Raw genomic sequence first — 25694 nt, 5'->3', positions numbered from 1 at the left:
CCCTATGTTCCCTCAGCCCTATGTTCCCTCATCCCTATGTTCCCTGAACCTATATTCCCTCAGCCCTATGTTCCCTCAGCCCTATGTTCCCTCATCCCTATGTTCCCTGAACCTATATTCCCTCAGCCCTATGTTCCCTTAGCCCTATGTTCCCTGAACCTATGTTCCCTCAGCCCTATGTTCCCTGAACCTATGTTCCCTCAGCCCTATGTTCCCTCATCCCTATGTTCCCTGAACCTATATTCCCTCAGCCCTATGTTCCCTCAGCCCTATGTTCCCTCAGCCCTATGTTCCCTCAGCCCTATGTTCCCTGAACCTATATTCCCTCAGCCCTATGTTCCCTTAGCCCTATGTTCCTTCAGTTCTATTTTATAAACCAGGGATTGAGGGGTCTGGGCCTGATCGCTGTAGATTCCTACCCACCTGCACCCTCTTCTTCTTTTGATGCCAAAATTATTGATAGAGCTGTCATTGTCCATTCCTTGCCTACCCACAACGTTTTCACATTTGGTGAATATGGCAGTAGTGTCTTCCTGTCTTAAGTATTAGCGTTAGTTGAACAACTGCAATAGAATTGATAGAGTAGCAAAGTTGATCATCTAAAAGTCTCAACGAGATAGAAGCAAGGAAAGAAAGTTGGGAGACAACCAAGCTTCAATGTCAATTTTCTGACTTTCTCAGAAACCCTAATAACAAACAGGAGCTTTTCAAAATGATGACACAGAAGGTGTGTGCCGATGAATCTGAAGATGGAAAAGATATCTATGTTACAGTTGATGAGTCTGTGGTCTCAAAGCGCTCTCTGACATCTATTCCCGGAATGTGCCGATGAAGAGGCAGACACAAGAGTATACCTTCATCTTAAAGATGCCCTTCAAAAGGGTACACCTGTGTTCTGTATGACAAGACAACCAGCTTGAGAGATACACCTGTGTTCTGTATGACAAGACAACCAGCTTGAGAGATACACCTGTGTTCTGTATGACAAGACAACCAGCTTGAGAGATACACCTGTATTCTGTATGACAAGACAACCAGCTTGAGAGATACACCTGTGTTCTGTATGACAAGACAACCAGCTTGAGAGATACACCTGTGTTCTGTATGACAAGACAACCAGCTTGAGAGATACACCTGTATTCTGTATGACAAGACAACCAGCTTGAGAGATACACCTGTGTTCTGTATGACAAGACAACCAGCTTGAGAGATACACCTGTGTTCTGTATGACAAGACAACCAGCTTAAGAGATACACCTGTGTTCTGTATGACAAGACAACCAGCTTGAGAGATACACCTGTGTTCTGTATGACAAGACAACCAGCTTGAGAGATACACCTGTGTTCTGTATGACAAGACAACCAGCTTGAGAGATACACCTGTGTTCTGTATGACAAGACAACCAGCTTGAGAGATACACCTGTGTTCTGTATGACAAGACAACCAGCTTGAGAGATACACCTGTGTTCTGTATGACAAGACAACCAGCTTGAGAGATACACCTGTGTTCTGTATGACAAGACAACCAGCTTGATAGATACACCTGTGTTCTGTATGACAAGACAACCAGCTTGAGAGATACACCTGTGTTCTGTATGACAAGACAACCAGCTTGAGAGATACACCTGTGTTCTGTATGACAAGACAACCAGCTTGAGAGATACACCTGTGTTCTGTATGACAAGACAACCAGCTTGAGAGATACACCTGTGTTCTGTATGACAAGACAACCAGCTTGAGAGATACACCTGTGTTCTGTATGACAAGACAACCAGCTTAAGAGATACACCTGTGTTCTGTATGACAAGACAACCCGCTTGAGAGATACACCTGTGTTCTGTATGACAAGACAACCAGCTTGAGAGATACACCTGTGTTCTGTATGACAAGACAACCAGCTTGAGAGATACACCTGTGTTCTGTATGACAAGACAACCAGCTTGAGAGATACACCTGTGTTCTGTATGACAAGACAACCAGCCTAGATTGTGTCAATGATCTGATGAAAGATCTATTTTCCAAGAGGTAATTCTAGATGGAGAAGCCCCCCCCCCCTCCCCCCAGTCAGTTTACCAAACAAGTCTGAATTGAAACCTTCACTAGAAAGATTTGGATGAGCTAAAACAGTTGATTCCTGGACATCTTTGTGGACACTAAAACCAGAGGCTGACAAAGCCTACAAAAACCTCCTGAGGTATGACTGCTAAAGTTAGCCCCTCTGTTCTCGGAAGTGTAGATTCCAGGATGCTAGATTATCATGCACTGCTTTATGCCATTGTGCTGGAACATGTAAATCAGGGCCGTAAGACTTTCATTTTCTCCACTATTCAGAATTGAAGGATTACATTTGATGTATTATTACTTGATTTCATGTTTTTGTTGTTGTTGAAAATGTCACTTAATAAAGCTATTTTAAATGACTCCATTGGTGGCCATTTTGAATTCCGTTTCCTGGTTATTTTTTAAATGAGCACCCCTTCTAGAATGTTTTCATATCACCTGAGGAATGTTTGTACCAAATGCCATGCTTGTATCCGCTCCATAATGTTTGTACGACTATAGGGAGGGTAGCATGTAAAGCCTGTCAGAGTCCATGTGAGTGTAACCTCAATTATGTTATATACAACCAACCACACTGTGGAGTGGATCAGTAGCTTTATTCAATGTTAGGAACACTGACACTATGCTCATGGCAGTCCTGAGATAATACCATCTTCAATAATGGGAACAAATCTTACAAAAGTGATCATTGACGTGATTCAACATGTCCTCTGACAATACAGGATCAATCCTATTCTCAGTAACTGACAGCAGCATTAGAAAACTGCTCAGCTACAATGGAATGACATCTGTCATATTCACAAACAATCTCTTTTTGAAAAACGAAATCTGCAGTTCAAACAATAACGAAGCAGATTTCCCACCGCTGTTTTTGGTAAACAAGTGGAGGGATGTAGTTGGAGAAATAGGTAACAACTTTCCACTCCATGAGAGTAACACTATAAGTCTAACCATGTTTCACAGTGTTTACAAACAAAGGAGTAAAACAAGCTTCTGGTGGGTGTGACAGTTGAATTAAACCTATGACGCATTTATAAGTTATATTATTCTTCAAGGATCGACGTGTATATATATAATTATTTTAAAAGTTAAAAAAAATGGATGCAAATATCGCAGACTGTCCCTTTTAACTAAATGTTTTATTGTAACGTTTTAACTCCATCAATGTTGGATTGATGTTCTTGATTTTTTTGATACCAGTGCTTTGAACCGTACTACCCCCTCCCCCTGTAAAAATGATGATAGCAGCAGTACAGGTCACATCAATAATTCTTTCATAGGATTCACGACGGTATGTTGCCTATAAAAACAATTGGACGATGTTTATATGATCCCCTTTCAAACAGCCCCATCCTACCTCTTTCTTGTCGGCATTCACCTTGTATATACCCATTTATTAGGCAGCAACTGAGCAAGAGACGTTCAACTTTGACCCTGTTGCTGCCACCATTTTCATGGTAACCTGACACAGCAAGCAGCATTGATCAAGTTCTAAATTCGTCTGATAGGACATAATGCAATGCACTGCTTTCATCTCTTCAGATTCACAAACAGTAAGTTAGTAGGTTGCCATACTTGTAAATAATTTGTAAATAATTATCTTAATGTGCTAATTTCCCTGTTTTAGTGAATAAAACGTTGTCTACAGTTAAACTCAAAATGTTGTCAGATATGTTCTGGTAATTATATGAGCTGTCTAGCCAGCTAGATAGATAGCTAAATTAGCTAACAAGCTAGCAACAAACCAAAACATTGTCTAGAAAGTTGCTTTTAATTGCCTGGCTTGCTAGATTTACATATCCTAAATACATTTTTAAATGGTTGTTTTTTTCTGTGCAAAAAAATCGAGCAGGTAAAGTTGCTGTTTAGACCAGGCTGCTGCACGCGGACTGTTTAGACCAGGCTGCTACATCCAGACTGTTTAGACCAGGCTGCTACACGCAGACTGTTTAGACCAGGCTGCTACATCCAGACTGTTTAGACCAGGCTGCTGCATCCAGACTGTTTAGACCAGGCTGCTGCATCCAGACTGTTTAGACCAGGCTGCTGCATCCAGACTGTTTAGACCAGGCTGCTACATCCAGACTGTTTAGACCAGGCTGCTACATCCAGACTGTTTAGACCAGGCTGCTGCATCCAGACTGTTTAGACCAGGCTGCTGCATCCAGACTGTTTAGACCAGGCTGCTGCATCCAGACTGTTTAGACCAGGCTGCTGCATCCAGACTGTTTAGACCAGGCTGCTGCATCCAGACTGTTTAGACCAGGCTGCTGCATCCAGACTGTTTAGACCAGGCTGCTACATCCAGACTGTTTAGACCAGCTGCTGCATCCAGACTGTTTAGACCAGGCTGCTGCATCCAGACTGTTTAGACCAGGCTGCTGCATCCAGACTGTTTAGACCAGGCTGCTGCATCCAGACTGTTTAGACCAGGCTGCTACATCCAGACTGTTTAGACCAGGCTGCTGCATCCAGACTGTTTAGACCAGGCTGCTGCATCCAGACTGTTTAGACCAGGCTGCTACATGCAGACTGTTTAGACCAGGCTGCTACATCCAGACTGTTTAGACCAGGCTGCTGCATCCAGACTGTTTAGACCAGGCTGCTGCATCCAGACTGTTTAGACCAGGCTGCTGCATCCAGACTGTTTAGACCAGGCTGCTACATCCAGACTGTTTAGACCAGGCTGCTACATCCAGACTGTTTAGACCAGGCTGCTACATCCAGACTGTTTAGACCAGGCTGCTACATCCAGACTGTTTAGACCAGGCTGCTACATCCAGACTGTTTAGACCAGGCTGCTGCATCCAGACTGAGGTTTTGTTTATACTTTTCATAATGACAAGGACAAGTTTAAATGTGGGAGAAGAACAGGAGCTGGTAAGACGATGGGGGACATTTATACTGAGGAGCTGGCGGGACTGAAACATTTTACTGCGATCTTGACTAGGTCGGTTGGCGTAAATAAAAGTACAGGTTTTGTTGCCGGCAATACCTTTCAGATATAAAGAAAAGTCTGCAAAAAGTTGGTGTCTCTCTTTAAAGATGTCTAATACAATATATAAATATTATATTATAATATAATTAAGACTAATTGTGTTTTCTGCCTAGTGCTGAGCTCCTCTCAGAGCCCGTAGCCCGAAGCCAGGCAAGGCCTTGAGTGAAACCCACTATTACTGCATGCCACGTATCTGATTCCAGAGTGACAGACGGCTCTGAGGGACATTAGTGCAGGCAGTCTATGGCTCATTGTGTGCGACTGATGATGCGCTAATGCATATGCAAAGAGCCGTAATGGCTCCCGGTGGGGATGGGAAGGGAGAGGGAGCACATCGGGCCAGGGGGCCATGGGGGACAAGGTCCATCCCCGGCGAAGAGGGGTGACAGGGAAGGTCCCAGTCGGGAGTCATTCAGAGTTAGAAAATTACCCTTTTTTCGACCGCTCTGTGAATTACGGTTAGGCCGAGACCTTGTGGCACGTCAAAATTGAGCAGGGATTTCCGCATAGGGGGGGTATACAGCCAGGGATCATAATCAAAGGCACTACTTAACCCTTTAAGAGCATGTGTTAGGACTGTAAAATAATTAAGGACTAATTAGTTATTGATTCAAGGCCATAACGTTTATAGGGGTTACAGCATTTGGGGTATCAAGTTTTGCATGACAATCTCACCCTCTCTCCTGTCATAGGCTTTCAAAGTCATTCCAACTCATAAATTATTCTCCCAGTCAAGGACAAACAAATAACTCTTTATTATCTCTTTAACGTTACATGTTACCTGAGCGGGAAGGGAAGGGAAAGAGAGAAAGAGAACGCGAGACAGATAGATAAAGAGAGCGATAAAGAAAGAGAGAGACAGAGGGAGAGAGAGGGGAAGAGAGAGAAAGAGTTACAATTGTTACAACACTGTATATAGACATAATATGACATTTGAAATGTCTTTATTCTTTTGGAATTTCTGTGAGTGTAATGTTTACTGTACATTTTTATTGTTTATTTCACTTCTGTTTATTATCTACAGTACTTCACTTGCTTTGGCAATGTTAACATATGTTTCCCATGCCAATAAAGCTCCTTGAATTGAATTGAGAGAGAGCGAGAGAGAGCGAGAGAGAGCGAGAGAGAGAGAGAGAGAGAGGGAAGAGAGCGAGAGGGAGGGAGAGAGAGAGAGAGAGAGAGAGAGAGAGAGAGAGAGAGAGAGAGAGAGAGAGAGAGAGAGAGAGAGAGAGAGAGAGAGAGAGAGAGAGAGAGAGAGAGAGAGAGAGGGAGAGAGAGAGAGAGAGAGGGAGAGAGAGGGATAGGACAGTGGCTGACATGACACATTATAAAGGTGGCATAGAAAAGTGCAATGTCATACTTCATCACAGGGTGCTGCTCTCTTACTGTAACCTAGCAGCTATCTCATTTTACATTTGCGATGACACAATTCTCTCTATTCTCATTGGCTAGAGAATCGCCTGTGGCATTAGACAATGTTGGTGTCATGAAGATATCAGTATTATGAGACTATTTATATTTTCATCAGATAAATCCACTTTTCAGAACATTTCATTTGAATAGAATTTTTAAAGTTTTGATGGTTTAGCCTCTTTTTGCCCAGACTATCCTTGAACGTTATGGACTTAAATAGGTAGCTAAATACTGGACAGCGTAAACAAAAAAACAGAAACAATGATGGTTTGTAAACCTTAAGCCTTCACACACTGTTTGTGATGTTGGCGTGTGAATGACCGTGTCAGGACTGGGGAGGAAGCAGACCCAGGAAGCAGACCCAGGAAGCAGAACCAGGAAGCAGACCCAGGAAGCAGACCCAGGAAGCAGACCCAGGAAGCAGAACCAGGAAGAAGACCAAGCCTTCTCTATTTATAAGCCTATTAGCAGCTAAACCCGAGTGGGCCAGAGAGGGGCAGGTACCGCATCTGTCTCTGATCCACTTAACCATTCATTTACTTTCTGCCCCAGCCAGCCACCTGGGTTCTGGTAACTTTCTAATCCGTCTAAGGATTGATTGAGTTACAGTGAAGTAAGGTCATCCTGTCCTCATCAGGAGGGGTTCTGACTGTACGGAGCTGCATGGGCCACTAGCTACGGCCACATGTGCCCTCTCTGCTGCACCTGTACACCTAGAACCCCTATTTCCCCTCTCTTTATCCTTCTCGCTTTCCCTCCATGCCCTTACCTTCTGTCGTATCTAAGCACCCCCCCCCCCCCCCACACACACACACACACTACCCGCACAAGGACACTCTCAATCAGATGGCAACCCAGAGACGTGTCAAACTCAGCGCCTTCTTTATTAAATGACACGGGAGGAAGGGAAGAAAAATATCAATTTCAATCCTTTTTGTTTTGTGTCTCTAGCCCACCTCTTCCCCCACCTCTTCCCCCCTTCCCCTTTGTGTCTCTAACCCACCTCTTCCCCCCCTTCCCCTTTGTGTCTCTAGCCCACCTCTTCCCCCCTTCCCCTTTGTGTCTCTAGCCCACCTCTTCCCCCCTTCCCCTTTGTGTCTCTAGCCCACCTCTTCCCCCCTTCCCCTTTGTGTCTCTAACCCACCCTCTTCCCCCCTTCCCCTTTGTGTCTCTAGCCCACCTCTTCCCCCCTTCCCCTTTGTGTCTCTAGCCCACCTCTTCCCCCCTTCCCCTTTGTGTCTCTAACCCACCTCTTCCCCCCTTCCCCTTTGTGTCTCTAGCCCACCTCTTCCCCCCTTCCCCTTTGTGTCTCTAGCCCACCTCTTCCCCCCTTCCCCTTTGTGTCTCTAACCCACCTCTTCCCCCCCTTCCCCTTTGTGTCTCTAACCCACCTCTTCCCCCCTTCCCCTTTGTGTCTCTAGCCCACCTCTTCCCCCCTTCCCCTTTGTGTCTCTAACACTCCCCCCACCTCTTCCCCCCTTCCCCTTTGTGTCTCTAACACTCCCCCCACCTCTTCCCCCCTTCCCCTTTGTGTCTCTAGCCCACCTCTCCCCCCTTCCCCTTTGTGTCTCTAGCCCACCTCTTCCCCCCTTCCCCTTTGTGTCTCTAACACTCCCCCCACCTCTTCCCCCCTTCCCCTTTGTGTCTCTAGCCCACCTCTTCCCCCCTTCCCCTTTGTGTCTCTAGCCCACCTCTTCCCCTTCCCCTTTGTGTCTCTAACACTCCCCCCACCTCTTCCCCCCTTCCCCTTTGTGTCTCTAACACTCCCCCCACCTCTTCCCCCCTTCCCCTTTGTGTCTCTAACACTCCCCCCACCTCTTCCCCCCTTCCCCTTTGTGTCTCTAGCCCACCTCTTCCCCCCTTCCCCTTTGTGTCTCTAACCCACCTCTTCCCCCCTTCCCCTTTGTGTCTCTAACCCACCTCTTCCCCCCTTCCCCTTTGTGTCTCTAACACTCCCCCCACCTCTTTTCCCCTTCCCCTTTGTGTCTCTAACACTCCCCCCACCTCTTCCCCCTCTTCCCCTTTGTGTCTCTAACACCCCCCACCTCTTCCCCCCTTCCCCTTTGTGTCTCTAACACTCCCCCCACCTCTTCCCCCCTTCCCCTTTGTGTCTCTAACACTCCCCCCACCTCTTCCCCCCCTTCCCCTTTGTGTCTCTAACACTCCCCCCACCTCTTCCCCCCTTCCCCTTTGTGTCTCTAACACTCCCCCCACCTCTTCCCCCCTTCCCCTTTGTGTCTCTAACACTCCCCCCACCTCTTCCCCCCTTCCCCTTTGTGTCTCTAACACTCCCCCCACCTCTTCCCCCCTTCCCCTTTGTGTCTCTAACACTCCCCCCACCTCTTCCCCCCTTCAAACACCACCCTTTCTTTTCTGTCTTCTTCTTTGTCAAATTCAATTACCGCCGACATTACGGGGAGGAATCTTCACACGAGCCAATTATGGCACTAACCCTATTGCAGCGGCCAGTTAATGTGGCACTGTTGAATAGGAGATTTCAATGGTAAGCCTGCGTGATTTTCGCCACTGAGAAATGTATTTGCTTTATCAAGCCAGCAACACGTTTATTTGCTGTATCAAGCCATCATCACGTGTATTTGCTTTATCAAGCCATCAACACGTGTATTTGCTTTATCAAGCCATCAACACGTGTATTTGCTTTATCAAGCCATCAACACGTGTATTTGCTTTATCAAGCCATCATCACGTGTATTTGCTTTATCAAGCCATCATCACGTGTATTTGCTTTATCAAGCCATCAACACGTGTATTTGCTTTATCAAGCCATCATCACGTGTATTTGCTTTATTAAGCCATCAACACGTGTATTTGCTTTATTAAGCCATGATCACGTGTATTTGCTTTATCAAGCCATCAACACGTGTATTTGCTTTATCAAGCCATCATCACGTGTATTTGCTTTATCAAGCCATCATCACGTGTATTTGCTTTATTAAGCCATCAACACGTGTATTTGCTTTATCAAGCCATCAACACGTGTATTTGCTTTATCAAGCCATCAACCTGTTTATTTGCTTTATCATGCAACATCAGCACTTCTCTCTTTGTGTGTGGTGGCAACGCCAGATAATGTGGGTAATGAGCCCAAGTACTACTGTCTCCTCTTGTCTCCTCCTGTCCCCTCCTGTCCACTACTGTCCCCTTCTGTCTCCTTCTGTCTCCTCCTGTCCCCTCCTGTCCACTACTGTCCCCTTCTGTCTCCTTCTGTCTCCTCCTGTCCCCTCCTGTCCACTACTGTCCCCTCCTGTCTTCTGTCTCCTCCTGTCCACTCCTGTCCCCTCCTGTCCACTACTGTCCCCTCCTGTCTCCTGTCTCCTCCTGTCCACTCCTCTCTCCTCCTGTCCACTACTGTCCCCTCCTGTCTCCTGTCTCCTCCTGTCTCCTCCTGTCCACTACTGTCCCCTCCTGTCTCCTGTCTCCTCCTGTCCACTACTGTCCACTACTGTCCCCTGCTGTCTCCTGTCTCCTCCTGTCTCCTCCTGTCCACTACTGTCCACTACTGTCCCCTCCTGTCTCCTGTCTCCTCCTGTCCCCTCCTGTCTCCTCCTGTCCCCTCCTGTCCCCTCCTGTCTCCTCCTGTCTCCTCCTGTCCACTACTGTCCCCTCCTGTCTCCTGTCTCCTCCTGTCCACTACTGTCCCCTCCTGTCTCCTGTCTCCTCCTGTCTCCTCCTGTCCACTACTGTCCCCTCCTATCTCCTGTCTCCTCCTGTCCCCTGCTGTCCACTCCTGTCCCCTCCTGTCTCCTCCTGTCCCCTGCTGTCCACTCCTGTCTCCTCCTGTCTCCTGTCCCCTCCTCTCCCCTCCCCTTCCCCTCTACCCTCTTCTCCCCTCCTCTATCTTGCTGTCCCTTGTCCTCTCCCCTCTTCTCCCCTCACGTCTCCTTCTGTATCCTTCTGTCCCCTCCTGTCCCCTCCTCTCCCCTCCTGTCTCCTTTTGTCTCCTCCTGCCCCATGCTGTCTCCTCCTGGCTCCCAATGCCCCATCCTGTCCACTCCTGTCTCCTCCCCTCTCCTCCTGTCCCCTCCTGTACCCTGCTGGAACCTGACCTACACATACTGCTGTGTCAACATCAGGACATCACGTATAGCATCCCTAATAACACAACTACACAGAACGCACACGAGACTCATATCAATTCCCTCTTCCTAAGGTGGGGGCTGTCATCAAGGAGGAGATACACAAGATAAAGGGACACGTCTAATGGAGTGATGATAAGACCATTGCAACATTTTTTACTTTCAAGTGACGCTAGAGGTTCATCTTTGCCATTCAGAAGTCCCAAACACAAACAGTGTTAACTGAAAAAGAAAAGTGAATCAGGTAGATTCAATCGGTTCTGCCTTAACACGTGATAACCGACAACTGCATAGCAGTTTCATTGTTTTTATTTAGGCGATGTGGGAGGTGTAACTGCATTGGAGCTGTCAAATCAGCAAACGCTTCCTGGCCTTTTACAAAAAATCCCATGCAGCCTTGTTACAAGTTTGAACACTGGAATGTGTATTGCAATCTACACCATGATTAGGCTGATAGAAATTAATTTCTGTTTTGAATGATTTTCAATTTAAGTGGAATTGCTTATATATAGCCTAGACTTTCTCGTTCTGAACTTCTAATGCAAATGGGACGGGTGTGGCTTTGTGACAATGACCACACAAGCAGCCGCTCAGCGATTTGACATCTCTAACGCAGGTACATCTCCAACACCGCCGAAACACCAGCTATGTGGGTGTCGGCTATCGCCAGTTAACGCTTGATCTGATTCAATCTAGGCCTGTATTTTGGTGATACACAGGTCTGGGAAACAGTTGGTCCCACTCCTCTAGATTCCCCATTAGACCTGGGTTCTGCTTTCGATTGAGCCTGCCTGCACTGTCCAATGAGCGGGGTTTGAACGTTTGGGACTATTCTATTGAACGTTGCACCACCAGGCTTGCTCAAGCAAGTACAGATAAAGTATTCATAAGAAAACTAATACTATTTGATCCCAGGCCAGGTGGTCTCCATGCACAGGTTTCAGTGGTACACCGGCCTTGTGCAGATTGGCCTAGCGTATATAGGCTCATAGGGGAAAGTCCTGGCTTCCACTCCTTTTTACAGTTGTGAGATGATCTGACTTCCAAACAACACTGTCAAAATAACTTTCTTAAATAACTTTCTCTGCCTACCTGGAAAAGGCTTCAGGGAGCTATTGTCATATCTAGGTTAAAGGTGTGCATTGGCTTAATCTGAAGGGAATTCCTGTCAGATTGGCTGTCAACAGAGCAAGCTGGAGATTTTACATGTGGGCCTTCCCAGTCACTAGAGAGTGACAGCAAAGCTGCTTGTCTGCTTCTGATCCACTTCCTGCCAAAGTGTTGGAGATATAACATAACTCTGGAGCGTTCTGATTTGAAACAGACAGGGCCTGAAACAGTTGCCCCTGGCGTTAATAACACTTTCTGTGGTCGTCGTTTGTATTACTGCTATGGAATGAGCTCCCGCGGTTCCACTGTTCCATGGTTCCACGGTTCCATGGTTCCACGGTTCCATGGTTCCATGGTTCCACGGTCCCAGCGTATTGATTGTATTTAAACAACACCTTGCTCCATGTTATAGGAAATTGCCTTGATATTGAATGTGTCAGAGTAATGTTTTTGTTTTGGCCCTTGGCTCAGGGCCAAGGCAATAGGAGTCAATCTTTTAGATGCCACTTTGTCTGTTTCGAACGCTAGCGCCGAATAGTGTAACTCAACGTGCTAAGCTGTGCATAATCAGGAGGAATAGTACCAGCACCTTTACCAAAAACAACAGACTGTATTACGTCTTGACTTTACAACTCTCTTTATCTAATTCAACAAACAAGAGATGAATACCGCTTCCACATAATAACTGCCTAATTATGGAAATTTAGAACGAATTAGCGACAAACTCTGTTTAGCAACAGAGCAGCTGAGAGCTATTTGTTGAGAGCAACCTTAATTTCCTCAGTTTCTTTTGTAGGATTGTATTTCTGCTCCATGTGTCCTTGCATTAGCAGACATTAGTCAAATCAAATCAAATTGATTTATATAGCCCTTCTTACATCAGCTGATATCTCAAAGTGCTGTACAGAAACCCAGCCTAAAACCCCAAACAGCAAGCAATGCAGGTGTAGAAGCACAGTGGCTTGGAAAAACTCCCTAGAAAGGCCAAAACCTAGGAAGAAACCTAGAGAGGAACCAGGCTATGAGGGGTGGCCAGTCCTCTTCTGGCTGTGCCGGTTGGAGATTATAACAGAACATGGCCAAGATGTTCAAATGTTCATAGATGACCAGCAGGGTCAAATAATAATAATCACAGTAGTTGTCGAGGGTGCAACAGGTCAGCACCTCAGGAGTAAATGTCAGTTGACTTTTCATAGCCGATCATTGAGAGTATCGCTACCGCTCCTGCTGTCTCTAGAGAGTTGAAAACAGCAGGTTGCTGTTTTAGTGCATGGACATCTGTGTTTCGACAGGAAAGGTTTATGCAAATAACTTAGCCAATGTATTAATGTGGCAGAGGACATCACTGTGCTTGCTCAACAGCCTAACATCCTTCACTGTCCCTGTCCCCTTACTAACTTCCAACTAGTGATCCTACGTTTCGCAAACCGGAAAAAGATATCGAATCAATAGCGTGACTGAGGTTATGGTACAGTCTATCGTCTGTACATCGTGGAGTTGAATACCATCCAAGTAACAATATAGTTCTGTGTTCTGTTTATTGTGTTGGTTAGGCGGGCAATGATGTCGCAGACCGTTGTTAGGCAAGCGGGAAGTGTTCTTGACCGTACCTTGACCACGTCCTCGTCAGTGGACGTACAGCCGACCGTATCGTCCACTTCCCTCACAGTACCGTCCCACTCCACAGTGACCACCTTCACCGGCACTGCAACACGCCTGCCTGTTAGGATGGCCGTGTTCACGATCTCTGTGTCCTACGAGAGAGATAGAGAGAGAAGGGGAGAGGGGAGCAGAGAGAGAGATAGAGAGAGAAGGGGAGAGGGGAGCAGAGAGAGAGATAGAGAGAGAAGGGGAGAGGGGAGCAGAGAGAGAGAGAAAGAGAGAAGGGGAGAGGGGAGCAGAGAGAGAGATAGAGAGAGAGAGGGGAGCAGAGAGAGAGAAGCGAGAGAAGGGGAGGGGGAGCAGAGAGAGAGATAGAGAGAGAAGGGGAGAGGGGCGCAGCGAGAGAGAGAGAGAGAGAGGGGAGAGGGGAGCAGAGGCTGAAGAGAGAGGAAGAGAAAAGGGGAAGGGGGAGCAGATGAGAGAGAGACAGGGGAGAGGGGAGCAGCCAGAGAGGCAGATTGAGAGAGAGAGAGAGAAGGGAGCGCGAGAGGGAGCAGAGGGAGGAGAGCGAGAGAGAGAGAGAGAGAGGAAGCATGAGGAGGAGAGGATAGAGAGAGAAGGGGAGAGGGGAGCAGAGAGAGAGAGAGAGAGAGAAGGGGAGAGGGGAGCAGAGAGAGAGAGAGAAGGGGAGAGGGGAGCAGAGAGAGAGAGAGAAAGAGAAGGGGAGAGGGGAGCAGAAAAGAGAGAGAGAGAGAGAGAGAGAGAGGAGCAGAAAGACTACATTAAGACATTTATGAAAATCAAGAGACAGGCGGATTTCGTTTGATACACATTTTTTTCTCCATAAATGGCAAGGCATAACAAGCCCTTAAGGAGACTGCTCGTGTGGTCTGTCAATCTTGATTTGCCACAGGTTGCAGAATAATGGATCCTCTCCTTTCCAGACAGTGGGCGATGCCACCAGCCCAGCCCAAATCACACTGTTGCCACCGATTGCAGAGCCAAATTGCAGAGCCAAATTGGTCCATTGTGGTCTTTTCCCCATGTGTACAAAGTACATACAGCGATTTGTCAGTAATGGGTATCAACTGGAAGCCCCACTGTGCTTTCAAGACCGCTCTGAGAGCCTATGTGTTGTATATGACAGACCAAAACACAGTGCATAGAAGTTTATCTAGAGATCATAACAGCTTTGAACATTACAACAGATGGGTTGTGTTTAGAAAGAGGCGAATGATGGATTACTCTCTTTCTCAAGACTGGCAAAATGAAGGCAAACATGACATAAATACCTGTCTGGTCTATGATAAGAATGAAATTGTTGCAAATCTGATGCAGTACGGTGACCCATGCAGTAGCAAAGCACAGTCGGAAACAGCAAAGTATTTTGGGTTTTAATCACAGCCTTAAAGGGAGAGTTCATTATTTTTAGTATTTCCTTCATTAGTCCACAGTTAAGGCTGTGATGTGTTGTATTACATGAGTGAACTATTCCTTTAATCACAGCCTTAAAGGGAGAGTTCATTATTTTGAGTATTTCCTTCATTAGTCCACAGTTAATACAATCCACAAAAAGTACAGAGCAAAAAATATGGCTGTGATGTGTTGTATTACATGAGTGAACTATTCCTTTAATCACAGGCAGCTATTCAAACATCAGGTCTTTCATAAACGCTTGAAGTTTAACAATAAGGATCTGTACACATAATTCATACTCTGGCATGTTTATGTCACTACATTTATTTTGATCTAGAGTATACAGAACATTTAGAAAACTGATGGAAATCCCTTGGTTTACATTAAGGGACATTTCCCTTCTCTGCTTCAGTTTGATCCTCCTGATGTAATGGAGGTGATGATGTAATGGAGGTGTTGATGTAATGGAGGTGATGATGTAATGGAGATGATGATGATGTAATGGAGATGATGATGTAATGGAGGTGTTGATGTAATGGAGGTGATGATGTAATGGAGGTGTTGATGTAATGGAGGTGATGATGTAATGGAGGTGTTGATGTAATGGATGTGTTGATGTAATGGAGGTGATGATGTAATGGAGATGATGATGTAATGGAGATGATGATGTAATGGAGGTGTTGATGTAATGGAGGTGATGATGTAATGGAGGTGTTGATGTAATGGAGGTGATGATGTAATGGAGGTGTTGATGTAATGGATGTGTTGATGTAATGGAGGTGATGATGTAATGGAGGTGATGATGTAATGGAGGTGATGATGTAATGGAGGTGATGATGTAATGGAGGTGTTGATGTAATGGAGGTGTTGATGTAATGGAGGTGTTGATGTAATGGAGGTGATGATGTAATGGAGGTGATGATGTAATGGAGGTGTTGATGTAATGGAGGTGTTGATGTAATGGAGGTGTTGATGTAATGGAGGTGATGATGTAATGGAGGTGATGATGTAATGGAGGTGATGATGTAATGGAGGTGATGATGTAATGGAGGTAATTAGTAACTTAAAGATATCAGCAGCAGGTCATGATGAGATTGGTGCCTCTGGTGAAATCAGTGTCTTCCTCATTCACTGACCCTCTAACGTATATCTTTACCAAATCTTTGCAAACTGGTAGTGTTCCTAAAGATTTGAAAATTGCCAAAGTTATACCCCTCGATAAATCTTGGAATCCAAGATCTTTTAGAAATTATCGCCCAACATCTATACTACCATGTTTTTTTAAATCCTAGAAAAATTGGTGTATAAGAGAATGTTGAAATGTTAAAATCACTAATATATATTTCATAAAAAACTATTCCACAGATATGTCTCTTTCGTAACTTATGGATAAAATCTTTACAGCCATTAACAATGAATACGCATCTTTTTAGATTTATCCAAAGCGTTTGGCACAGTTGATTATGAAATATTACTTTCTAAATTGTATTATTACGGTTTTCATTATTATATGTGTAATTGGTGATATAGTTATGTTTATGATAGAGACCAGAGCCAAGATATCATGTGGTGTCCCACAGGGTTGGATAATTGGACCTTTGTTATTCCTAATCTAAATCAATGGCCTGCTGGGTCTTCTACCATACCATACTAATCTATATCAATGGCCTGCTGGGTCTTCTTCAATACCATACTAATCTATATCAATGGCCTTGCTGCTGGGTCTTCTACCATACCATACTAATCTATATCAATGGCCTGCTGGGTCTTCTTCAATACCATACTAATCTATATCAATGGCCTTGCTGCTGGGTCTTCTACCATACCATACTAATCTATATCAATGGCCTTGCTGCTGGGTCTTCTACCATAACATACTAATCTATATCAATGGCCTTGCTGCTGGGTCTTCTACCATACCATACTAATCTATATCAATGGCCTTGCTGCTGGGTCTTCTTCTATAACATACTAATCTATATCAATTACCTGCTGTGTCTTCTACCATACCATACTAATCTATATCAATGGCCTTGCTGCTGTGTCTTCTACCATACCATACTAATCTATATCAATGGCCTGCTGGGTCTTCTACCATAACATACTAATCTATATCAATGACCTGCTGTGTCTTCTACCATACTAATCTATATCAATGGCCTTGCTGCTGTGTCTTCTACCATAACATACTAATCTATATCAATGGCCTTGCTGCTGTGTCTTCTACCATAACATACTAATCTATATCAATGGCCTTGCTGCTGGGTCTTCTACAATAATATACTAATCTATATCAATGGCCTTGCTGCTGGGTCTTCTACCATAACATACTAATCTATATCAATGGCCTTGCTGCTGGGTCTTCTACCATACCATACTAATCTATATCAATGGCCTGCTGTGTCTTCTACCATAACATACTAATCTATATCAATGGCCTTGCTGCTGGGTCTTCTTCTATAACATACTAATCTATATCAATGGCCTGCTGTGTCTTCTACCATACCATACTAATCTATATCAATGGCCTTGCTGCTGGGTCTTCTTCTATAACATACTAATCTATATCAATGGCCTGCTGTGTCTTCTACCATACCATACTAATCTATATCAATGGCCTTGCTGCTGTGTCTTCTACCATAACATACTAATCTATATCAATGACCTGCTGTGTCTTCTACCATACTAATCTATATCAATGGCCTTGCTGCTGTGTCTTCTACCATAACATACTAATCTATATCAATGGCCTTGCTGCTGTGTCTTCTACCATAACATACTAATCTATATCAATGGCCTGCTGTGTCTTCTACCATACCATACTAATCTATATCAATGGCCTTGCTGCTGGGTCTTCTACCATACCATACTAATCTATATCAATGGCCTGCTGTGTCTTCTACCATACCATACTAATCTATATCAATGGCCTGCTGTGTCTTCTACCATAACATACTAATCTATATCAATGGCCTTGCTGCTGGGTCTTCTACCATACTCCCCCTTCTCTTCGCTGATGATATCAATTAGATTTTAACACAACATTTTTATTTGCTTATTAATGAAGCCAACTCAGGCATTGCCAAATGTTCTGAATGGTTCCAGATAAAACAACATTTCTTTAAATGTAAAAACTCACTAGTAAGAATAAGAAATATTGTCAAAAAAACAATAACAAAAAACATGTAAAAGCCAGAATCTCAATTGGTGGGAATGAAATGAAACAATTCACATCCACTAGATACCTCTGAGTTTTAATTGATGAAATGTTATCCTGAAAATATCATATTCGATTTGTCTGTAGCAAAGTGATGAAATCGGTTGGTATCATCAGAAAGATGAGTGGTTTGGTTCATCAGGCTTGCTTCCTAACTCTATACTATAGCTTAATTTACCCATATCTCATTTACTGTAATATTGTCTGGGCCAGTACATACAGTGCCTTGCAAAAGTATTCATCCCCCTTGGCATTTTTCCTATTTTGTTGCATTACAACCTGTAATTTAAATGGATTTTTAAATGGACATACACAAAATAGTCCAAATTGGTGAAGTGAAATGAGAAAAATAACTTCTTTAAAAAAATTCAAAAAAAATATAAAAACTGAAAAGTGGTGCAGCATATGTTTTCACCCCCTTTACTATGACGCCCCTAAATAACATCTGGTGCAACCAATTACCTTCAGAAGTCACATCATTAGTTAAATAAAGTCCACCTGTGTGCAATAAATCAATCAAATGTATTTATAAAGCCCTTCTTACATCAGCTGATGTCACAAAGTGCTATACAGAAACCCAGCCTAAAACCCCAAACAGCAAGCAATGCAGGTGTAGAAGCACAGTGGCTGGGAAAAATCTAAGTCTAAGTGTCACATGATCTCAGTATATGTACACCTGTTTTGAAAGGCCCCAGAGTCTGCAACACTACTAAGCAAGGGGCACCACCAAGCAAGTGACACCATGAAGACCAGCTCGCCAAACAGGTCAGGGACAAAGTTGTGGAGAAGTACAGATCAGGGTTGGGTTATAAAAAAGTATCCGAAACTTTGAACATCCCACGGAGCACCATTAAATCCATCATTAAAAAATGGAAAGAATATGGCACCACAACAAACCTGCCAAGACAGGGCCGCCCACCAAAACTCACAGACCAGGCAAGGAGGGCATTAATCAGAGAGGCAACAAAGAGACCAAAGATAACCCTGAAGGAGCTGCAATGCTCCAAAGCGGAGATTGGAGTATCTGTCCATAGGACCACTTTAATTCATACACTCCACAGAGCTGGGCTTTACGGAAGAGTGGCCAGAAAAAAGCCATTGCTTAAAGAAAAAAATAAGCAAACACGTTTGGTGTTCACCAAAAGGCATGTGGAAGACTCCCCAAACATATGGAAGACTCCCCAAACATCTCATCTGACTCTGGTCAGATGAGAATAAAATGTAGCTTTTTGGCCATCAAAGAAAACGCAATGTCTGGCGCAAACCCAACACCTCTCATCACCATCCCCACAGTGAAGCATGGTCGTGGCAGCATCATGCTGTGGGGATGTTTTTCATCGGCAGGGACTGGGAAACTGGTCAGAATTGGAGGAATGATGGATGCCGCTAAATACAGGGAAATTCTTGGGGAAAACCTTTTTCAGTCTTCCAGAGATGGGACGGAGGTTCACCTTCCAGCAGGACAATGACCCTTAGCATACTGCTAAAGCAACACTTGAGTGGTTTAAGGGGAAACATATAAATGTCTTAGAATGGTCTAGTCAAAGCCCAGACCTCAATCCAATTGAGAATCTTTGGTATGACTTAAAGATTGCTGTACACCAGCGGAACCCATCCAACTTGAAGGAGCTGGAGCAGTTTTGCCTTGAAGAATGGGCAAAAATCCCAGTGGCAAGATGTGCCAAGCTTATAGAGACATACCCCAAGAGACTTGCAGCTGTAATTACTGCAACAGGAGGCTCTACAAAGTATTGACTTTGGGGTGGTGATAGTTATGCACGCTCAAGTTTTCAGTTTTTTTGTCTTATTTCTTGTTTGTTTCATAATAAAACATATTTTGCATCTTAAAAGTGGTAGGCATGTTGTGTGAATCAAATGATACAAACCCGCCCAAAAATCCATTCTAATTCCAGGTTTTAAGGCAAATAAATTGACAAAATGCGAAGGGGGTGAATACTTTCGCAAGCCGCTGTATGCCTCTTACCTACACAAATGACTCATCATACAAAAAACATGTGCAAGACTAGTCACCTCCTCTAATTACCTGGCTCCATCTGCACCTTTGTTTTAAGAAACTCAATATCTTGTCTCTTTACCACATTAATGTTCGGCAATTATGAACTTTCATCTACAAATACTCATACCTCCCAGATAGTTTACCTAAACCCTTCAATGGATTCTTCCAGGTTAATTCTGAAATCCATCTATCTAACACCAGATACTGTGATAACCTTCACCCTCCCCACTGCTGCACCTCACATAGTCAATTCTCTAACAGATACAGAGGTACCATACTCTGGAATTCATATCTTCACATTGCCAAAACATCATCATCAAGTCAAGACTGGGGGTCAGCCTGATGAACCAACCTACCCAGTAATCCCCTCCATGAAGACTGGGGGTCAGCCTGATGAACCAAACTACCCAGTAATCCCCTCCATGAAGACTGGGGGTCAGCCTGATGAACCAACCTACCCAGTAATCCCCTCCATGAAGACTGGGGGTCAGCCTGATGAACCAAACTACCCAGTAATCCCCTCCATGAAGACTGGGGGTCAGCCTGATGAACCAAACTACCCAGTAATCCCCTCCATGAAGACTGGGGGTCAGCCTGATGAACCAACCTACCCAGTAATCCCCTCCATGAAGACTGGGGGTCAGCCTGATGAACCAAACTACCCAGTAATCTCCTCCATGTAGCCTGGGGGTCAGCCTGATGAACCAACCTACCCAGTAATCCCCTCCATGAAGACTGGGGGTCAGCCTGATGAACCAAACTACCCAGTAATCTCCTCCATGAAGACTGGGGGTCAGCCTGATGAACCAAACTACCCAGTAATCCCCTCCATGAAGACTGGGGGTCAGCCTGATGAACCAAACTACCCAGTAATCTCCTCCATGAAGACTGGGGGTCAGCCTGATGAACCAAACTACCCAGTAATCTCCTCCATGAAGACTGGGGGTCAGCCTGATGAACCAAACTACCCAGTAATCCCCTCCACACGCGCGCACACACACACACACACACACACACACACACACACACCACACACACACACACACACACACACACACACACACACACACACACACACACACACACACACACACACACACACACACACACACACACACACACACACACACACACACAATTAATATGCTTTGAACTGATTGAACAAACATATTTTTTTGTACTTATATTAGTGATGTGGTTTTCATTCCAACCTCACCTGCACACCATTTTTACTTTTTTCACTTGTTTTAACTTGACATTTTAGTCATTTAGCAGACGTTCTTATCCAGAGCGATTTAAAGGAGCATTTAGGGTTAAGTGCCTTGCTCAGGGACACATTGACAGATTTCTCACCTAGTCAGCTCAGAGATTAGAACCAGCGACTTTCCGTTTACTGGCCCAACGATCTTAATCGCTAGGCTACCTGCCGCCCTTTCTTTGGTGTGAATAAAATAAAAGCTAAAACCTTAAAACCGGTTGGTTCATGGTTGGTTTCTGCCTATTGGTTCATGGTTGGTTTCTGCCTATTGGTTCATGGTTGGTTTCTGCCTATTGGTTAATGGTTGGTTTCTGCCTATTGGTTAATGGTTGGTTTCTGCCTATTGGTTCATGGTTGGTTTCTGCCTATTGGTTCATGGTTGGTTTCTGCCTATTGGTTAATGGTTGGTTTCTGCCTATTGGTTAATGGTTGGTTTCTACCTATTGGTTCATGGTTGGTTTCTGCCTATTGGTTAATGGTTGGTTTCTGCCTATTGGTTCATGGTTGGTTTCTGCCTATTGGTTCATGGTTGGTTTCTGCCTATTGGTTAATGGTTGGTTTCTGCCTATTGGTTAATGGTTGGTTTCTGCCTAATCTATTCCGTCCCCAAAAGTCTATAAAAACCCCTGCGTAAGACAGAGAAGCCTGCTGGATGAGATCCAGGGTTAATTAACCCCAGAGACCTGTCTGTGAGAAGAAGCTCTATGATCTAGACTGCTATTATCTGATCCCGAGGGACCAAATGGCACCCTATTGCCTATTTAGTGCACTTCTTTTGACCGGTGCCCTACGGGCCTTGGTAGGGCACTATAAAGGGGATAGGGTGCCATTTGGCTGGTCTAAAGTAGGGCACTATGAAGGGGATAGGGTGCCATTTGGAACGCATCCTACGTCTGTAACAGCCACTGTTTTTTTACAACCACTACTATATAAAATAGGACATCATTGTAAATAAGATTTTTTTCTTAATTGACTTGCCTAGTTATATAAAGGTTAAATAAATACAAAAATATATAAAAAAACGATTTCAATATTTATTTTACCTGATGAATATTTCATGTGCAATGTTTCCCCAAGGACCAATATCATAGCTTCCTGTTACAGACGACATGAAGCAGAATCTGAGAACCGTGGGAAAGATATATGTGTGTGTGAGAGAGAGAGAGAGAGAGAGAGAGAGAGAGAGAGAGAGAGAGAGAGAGAGAGAGAGAGAGAGAGAGAGAGAGAGAGAGAGAGAGAGAGAGAGAGAAAGAGAGAGAGAGAGATAAAAAAGACAGAGACAGAGACGGTGTTCATGTCTGTACACAGAGTGTGTGTGCGTGTGTGTGTGTGAGAGAGAGAGAGAGAGAGAGAGAGAGAGAGAAAGAGAGAAAAAAGACAGAGACAGAGACGGTGTTCATGTCTGTACACAGAGTGTGTGTGTGTGTGTGTGTGTGTGTGTGTGTGTGTGTGTGTGTGTGTGTGTGTGTGTGTGTGTGTGTGTGTGTGTGTGAAGTTCTAACCGGAGGCAGCAAGGCAGAGCAGGGTGTGGGGGTTGAGAGGAGAACAGTGCCAGTGCCACACCAAATTGACATTTTAACTTTATGAAAAGGATGGTAATTGCTCAGGGAGAGGGGTTCAACGCATCTGGCCCCTACAGCCGTCTCGCTGGCAATAATGAGCAGGCATTAGAGAGCAGGACTTGCCAATGAACTCTCTGCCACTCACACACACACCATCTCTGTCTCTCTCACACATGCACACACACTCTGTACTCACATACAGCATGAGAGAAGGGAGAGACACACATAGAGAGAGAGAGTAAGAGTAAGAGAGAGAGAGAGAGTGAGAGAGAGAGAGAGAGAGAGAGAGAGAGTGAGAGAGAGAGAGAGAGAGAGAGAGAGAGAGAGAGAGAGAGAGAGAGAGAGTGAGAGTGAGAGTGAGAGGGTGGACAGTAGACAGGACCAGGGAGGATGTCTAGTGCTTTACTCCCTGGCACTAATATATCTCTGACCTTTCCCTAATGAGCAAGGCACACATACACACTCTGGTTCTCGCTCTCTCTCCCCCCCTCTCACCCGCTCTCCCCCCCCTCTCTCTCCTTCTCCCCCCCTCTCTCTCTCCTTCTCCCCCCCTCTCTCTCCCTCTCTCCACCCTCTCTCCCCCCCCCCCCCCCCCCCTCTCTCTCTCTCTCTCTCTCTCTCTCTCTCTCACTCTCTCCCCTCCCTCTCTTTCCCCCCTCCCTCTCTCTCTCCCGGCTCATAGTGCCAAATCAAAGCAGTCAGTTTTCATCCTCTGCCAGTGATGTTGACCCCCTACAAGGAGACTCCTATGCCTCCTGCTGTGCTCCGGTCACTCAGCTCTAGCCTCCCCTTTTAGCTGGTTTCTACCACCCACCCAGCAATCTCCTCAGAGTCAGAGCATTGGTCAACACACAGATGAAGCGTGCAGGGATTCTCTCACCGGAAGAGGGAAATCGGGGCCTATATGCTAGCATGATCAATAGTGTGTGTGTGTGTGTGTGTGTGTGTGTGTGTGTGTGTGTGTGTGTGTGTGTGTGCGTGCGTGCGTGCGTGCGTGCGTGCGTGCGTGCGTGCGTGCGTGCGTGACAAAGGAGGAGAACCTAGACTGCAATGACCAAGACATGGAGAAAGAGACGGGGAGAGAGAAGGGTGAGTGTTGACACAAGCAAAATAATAAAGCGCATCTCTTCTCATTTTTACCTTGGGGGGCAGGCAGATCTTTGCACGGCTGTTAAGATGCTGTACTGTAGTATGACCCGGGGCCCAGAAAGACAGATGTTCATTCCGATATACACTTTCATATGTATCAAGTAATCCCACCACAGGCACAATTTACCAACAGCACGCAACCTAAATACAACCTAAATACATGACAGTGATGAGGAATGAAGCAGATTATCAGCTTGAATGAGACAAGGCAGAGGAACAAACCCAATGAAGAACTCCTGCTGTAATGAATAGCATTTTATTTGGCTGTCGTAATAATATCACCTATTTCAGCACGGTAAACACCCCCCCCCCCAAAAAAAGACACCATAGTCTACAAACGAGTTAAAGTAAGTACGGAAAGTAAAGCAATTAACATGGCAGACGACCAGTGTGCAATCTGTGTTAATGTGTTAAATTCAGTTAATACCCTGCTCCTTTACCTCCCATCATCACAAACTGTGAAGAGGCACAGCTATTGCAAATGCACACGGAGAGAACTAGGAAAATGAATATCCTTGACGCCACATGACTTAATCCCCTTTACAACCATTTTGCTAATGTGTTTCAACATTTCCGACGGAGGGGGGGGGGGTCCTTTAGATTTTCCCTGGAGGAAAAAAAGACGAGTGAGAGGAGAGAGTATTTCATGCTTGTCCGGTGGAATTATTAAGTTTCCCGTCAAAATGAAATGCTATGAAACGCTTCCTGCTGTCTTCAAAAGCGCAGGGCCGTGGTTAAAGTTAGGGGATGCTGATAAGGACAGTGTGAATGGTCACCTGGTGGAAGGATACACGTCGGGAGACGGACGAGACGAGGCTTTCTGTAATGTGACTGATCTTACTATGGCTAGTCCCCGTATCCAGAACCAAGCCCTCACATGAAGACTGATTCACAAAAAACATTGGAACCATTTACAGCAACGGATGCAATGTTCACCACATATAGGAAGAGAGTAGGGTTGAGGTCGATACCCTTTCAATTGCAGTCAATTCAGAAACTAAACAACATTTCAATTCAAATTCCAAATGTTCCAAATTGAAAATCATTGGAATTTCAATGTACTTCCTGAATCGACGGGAATTGAGCCAATCCCGGAAGAGAGGTTTGATTTCCCACTGATCACAGGAAACGGTTGTGGATTCAAGTGTGTTGGGCAGTCACTAGTGTGCTTGTCACTGAGCAATGAAAAATCCCCCCCATAAAAATAAATAAATCAAATTCGACAATGAAACAGCTCAACTGTAAACTACCATTCTACAATAACAGAGCAAATAAGACCCGACTGGCATCACACGAAATACTGCTGTTTTGTTTTGCTCCAGTACAGTATGTAACCTGGTGAGAGTGCTGTCTTTGCAGCGTGTACTGTGTACTGCACTCATGGCTGAGTTAACACAAGCAGCAGGCTCGTGCTGCTGCTTCTCCATCCACTGAAATGTGGGGATTGCATTCCTCCATTCTGGCCCTGCATGACTAGCCACACACCCCCAGGCCACCAATTCCATGCATCTTATTTCTGCTAACAGTTTTGATCTTTCTCCACGCTCCACTGAATGTTTGCAACTAATTTCAACAAATTCTGTCACTTGGGAAGCAGACCATCTTTTTTTTCTGCAGAGGGGGCATGTTTTCATTTTTCATTTTCTTCAATGCTCAATACACAAAGTCATTCCGTATTTCTCTTCTCCACCCTCTCGCTGTCATTTCAGTAAAAAAAAAAACTTGCCTACCAAATCCTGACTGGACTCCAGTGCATATTTATTTTATTTAACCAACTAGCCAGAATTCATTTA

At 44.8% G+C, this 25694-nt stretch overlaps 1 protein-coding gene across 1 annotated transcript in view; it reads right to left on the bottom strand.

The window, feature by feature from the left end:
• Nucleotides 1-25694, bottom strand: part of si:dkey-215k6.1 (transmembrane protein 132C) — a 446622-nt gene that overhangs the window by 35522 nt on the left and 385406 nt on the right. Inside the window, exon 5 of the mRNA XM_029717996.1 lies at nucleotides 13291-13434. Within this exon, the coding sequence (XP_029573856.1) occupies nucleotides 13291-13434 (144 nt within the window). The remainder of the gene's footprint in view (nucleotides 1-13290; nucleotides 13435-25694) is intronic.

This window comes from Salmo trutta, chromosome 27 (genome assembly GCF_901001165.1).
Source record: "Salmo trutta chromosome 27, fSalTru1.1, whole genome shotgun sequence".
NCBI lineage: Eukaryota > Metazoa > Chordata > Actinopteri > Salmoniformes > Salmonidae > Salmo > Salmo trutta.
This window is presented reverse-complemented; position numbering and strand designations above follow the sequence as displayed.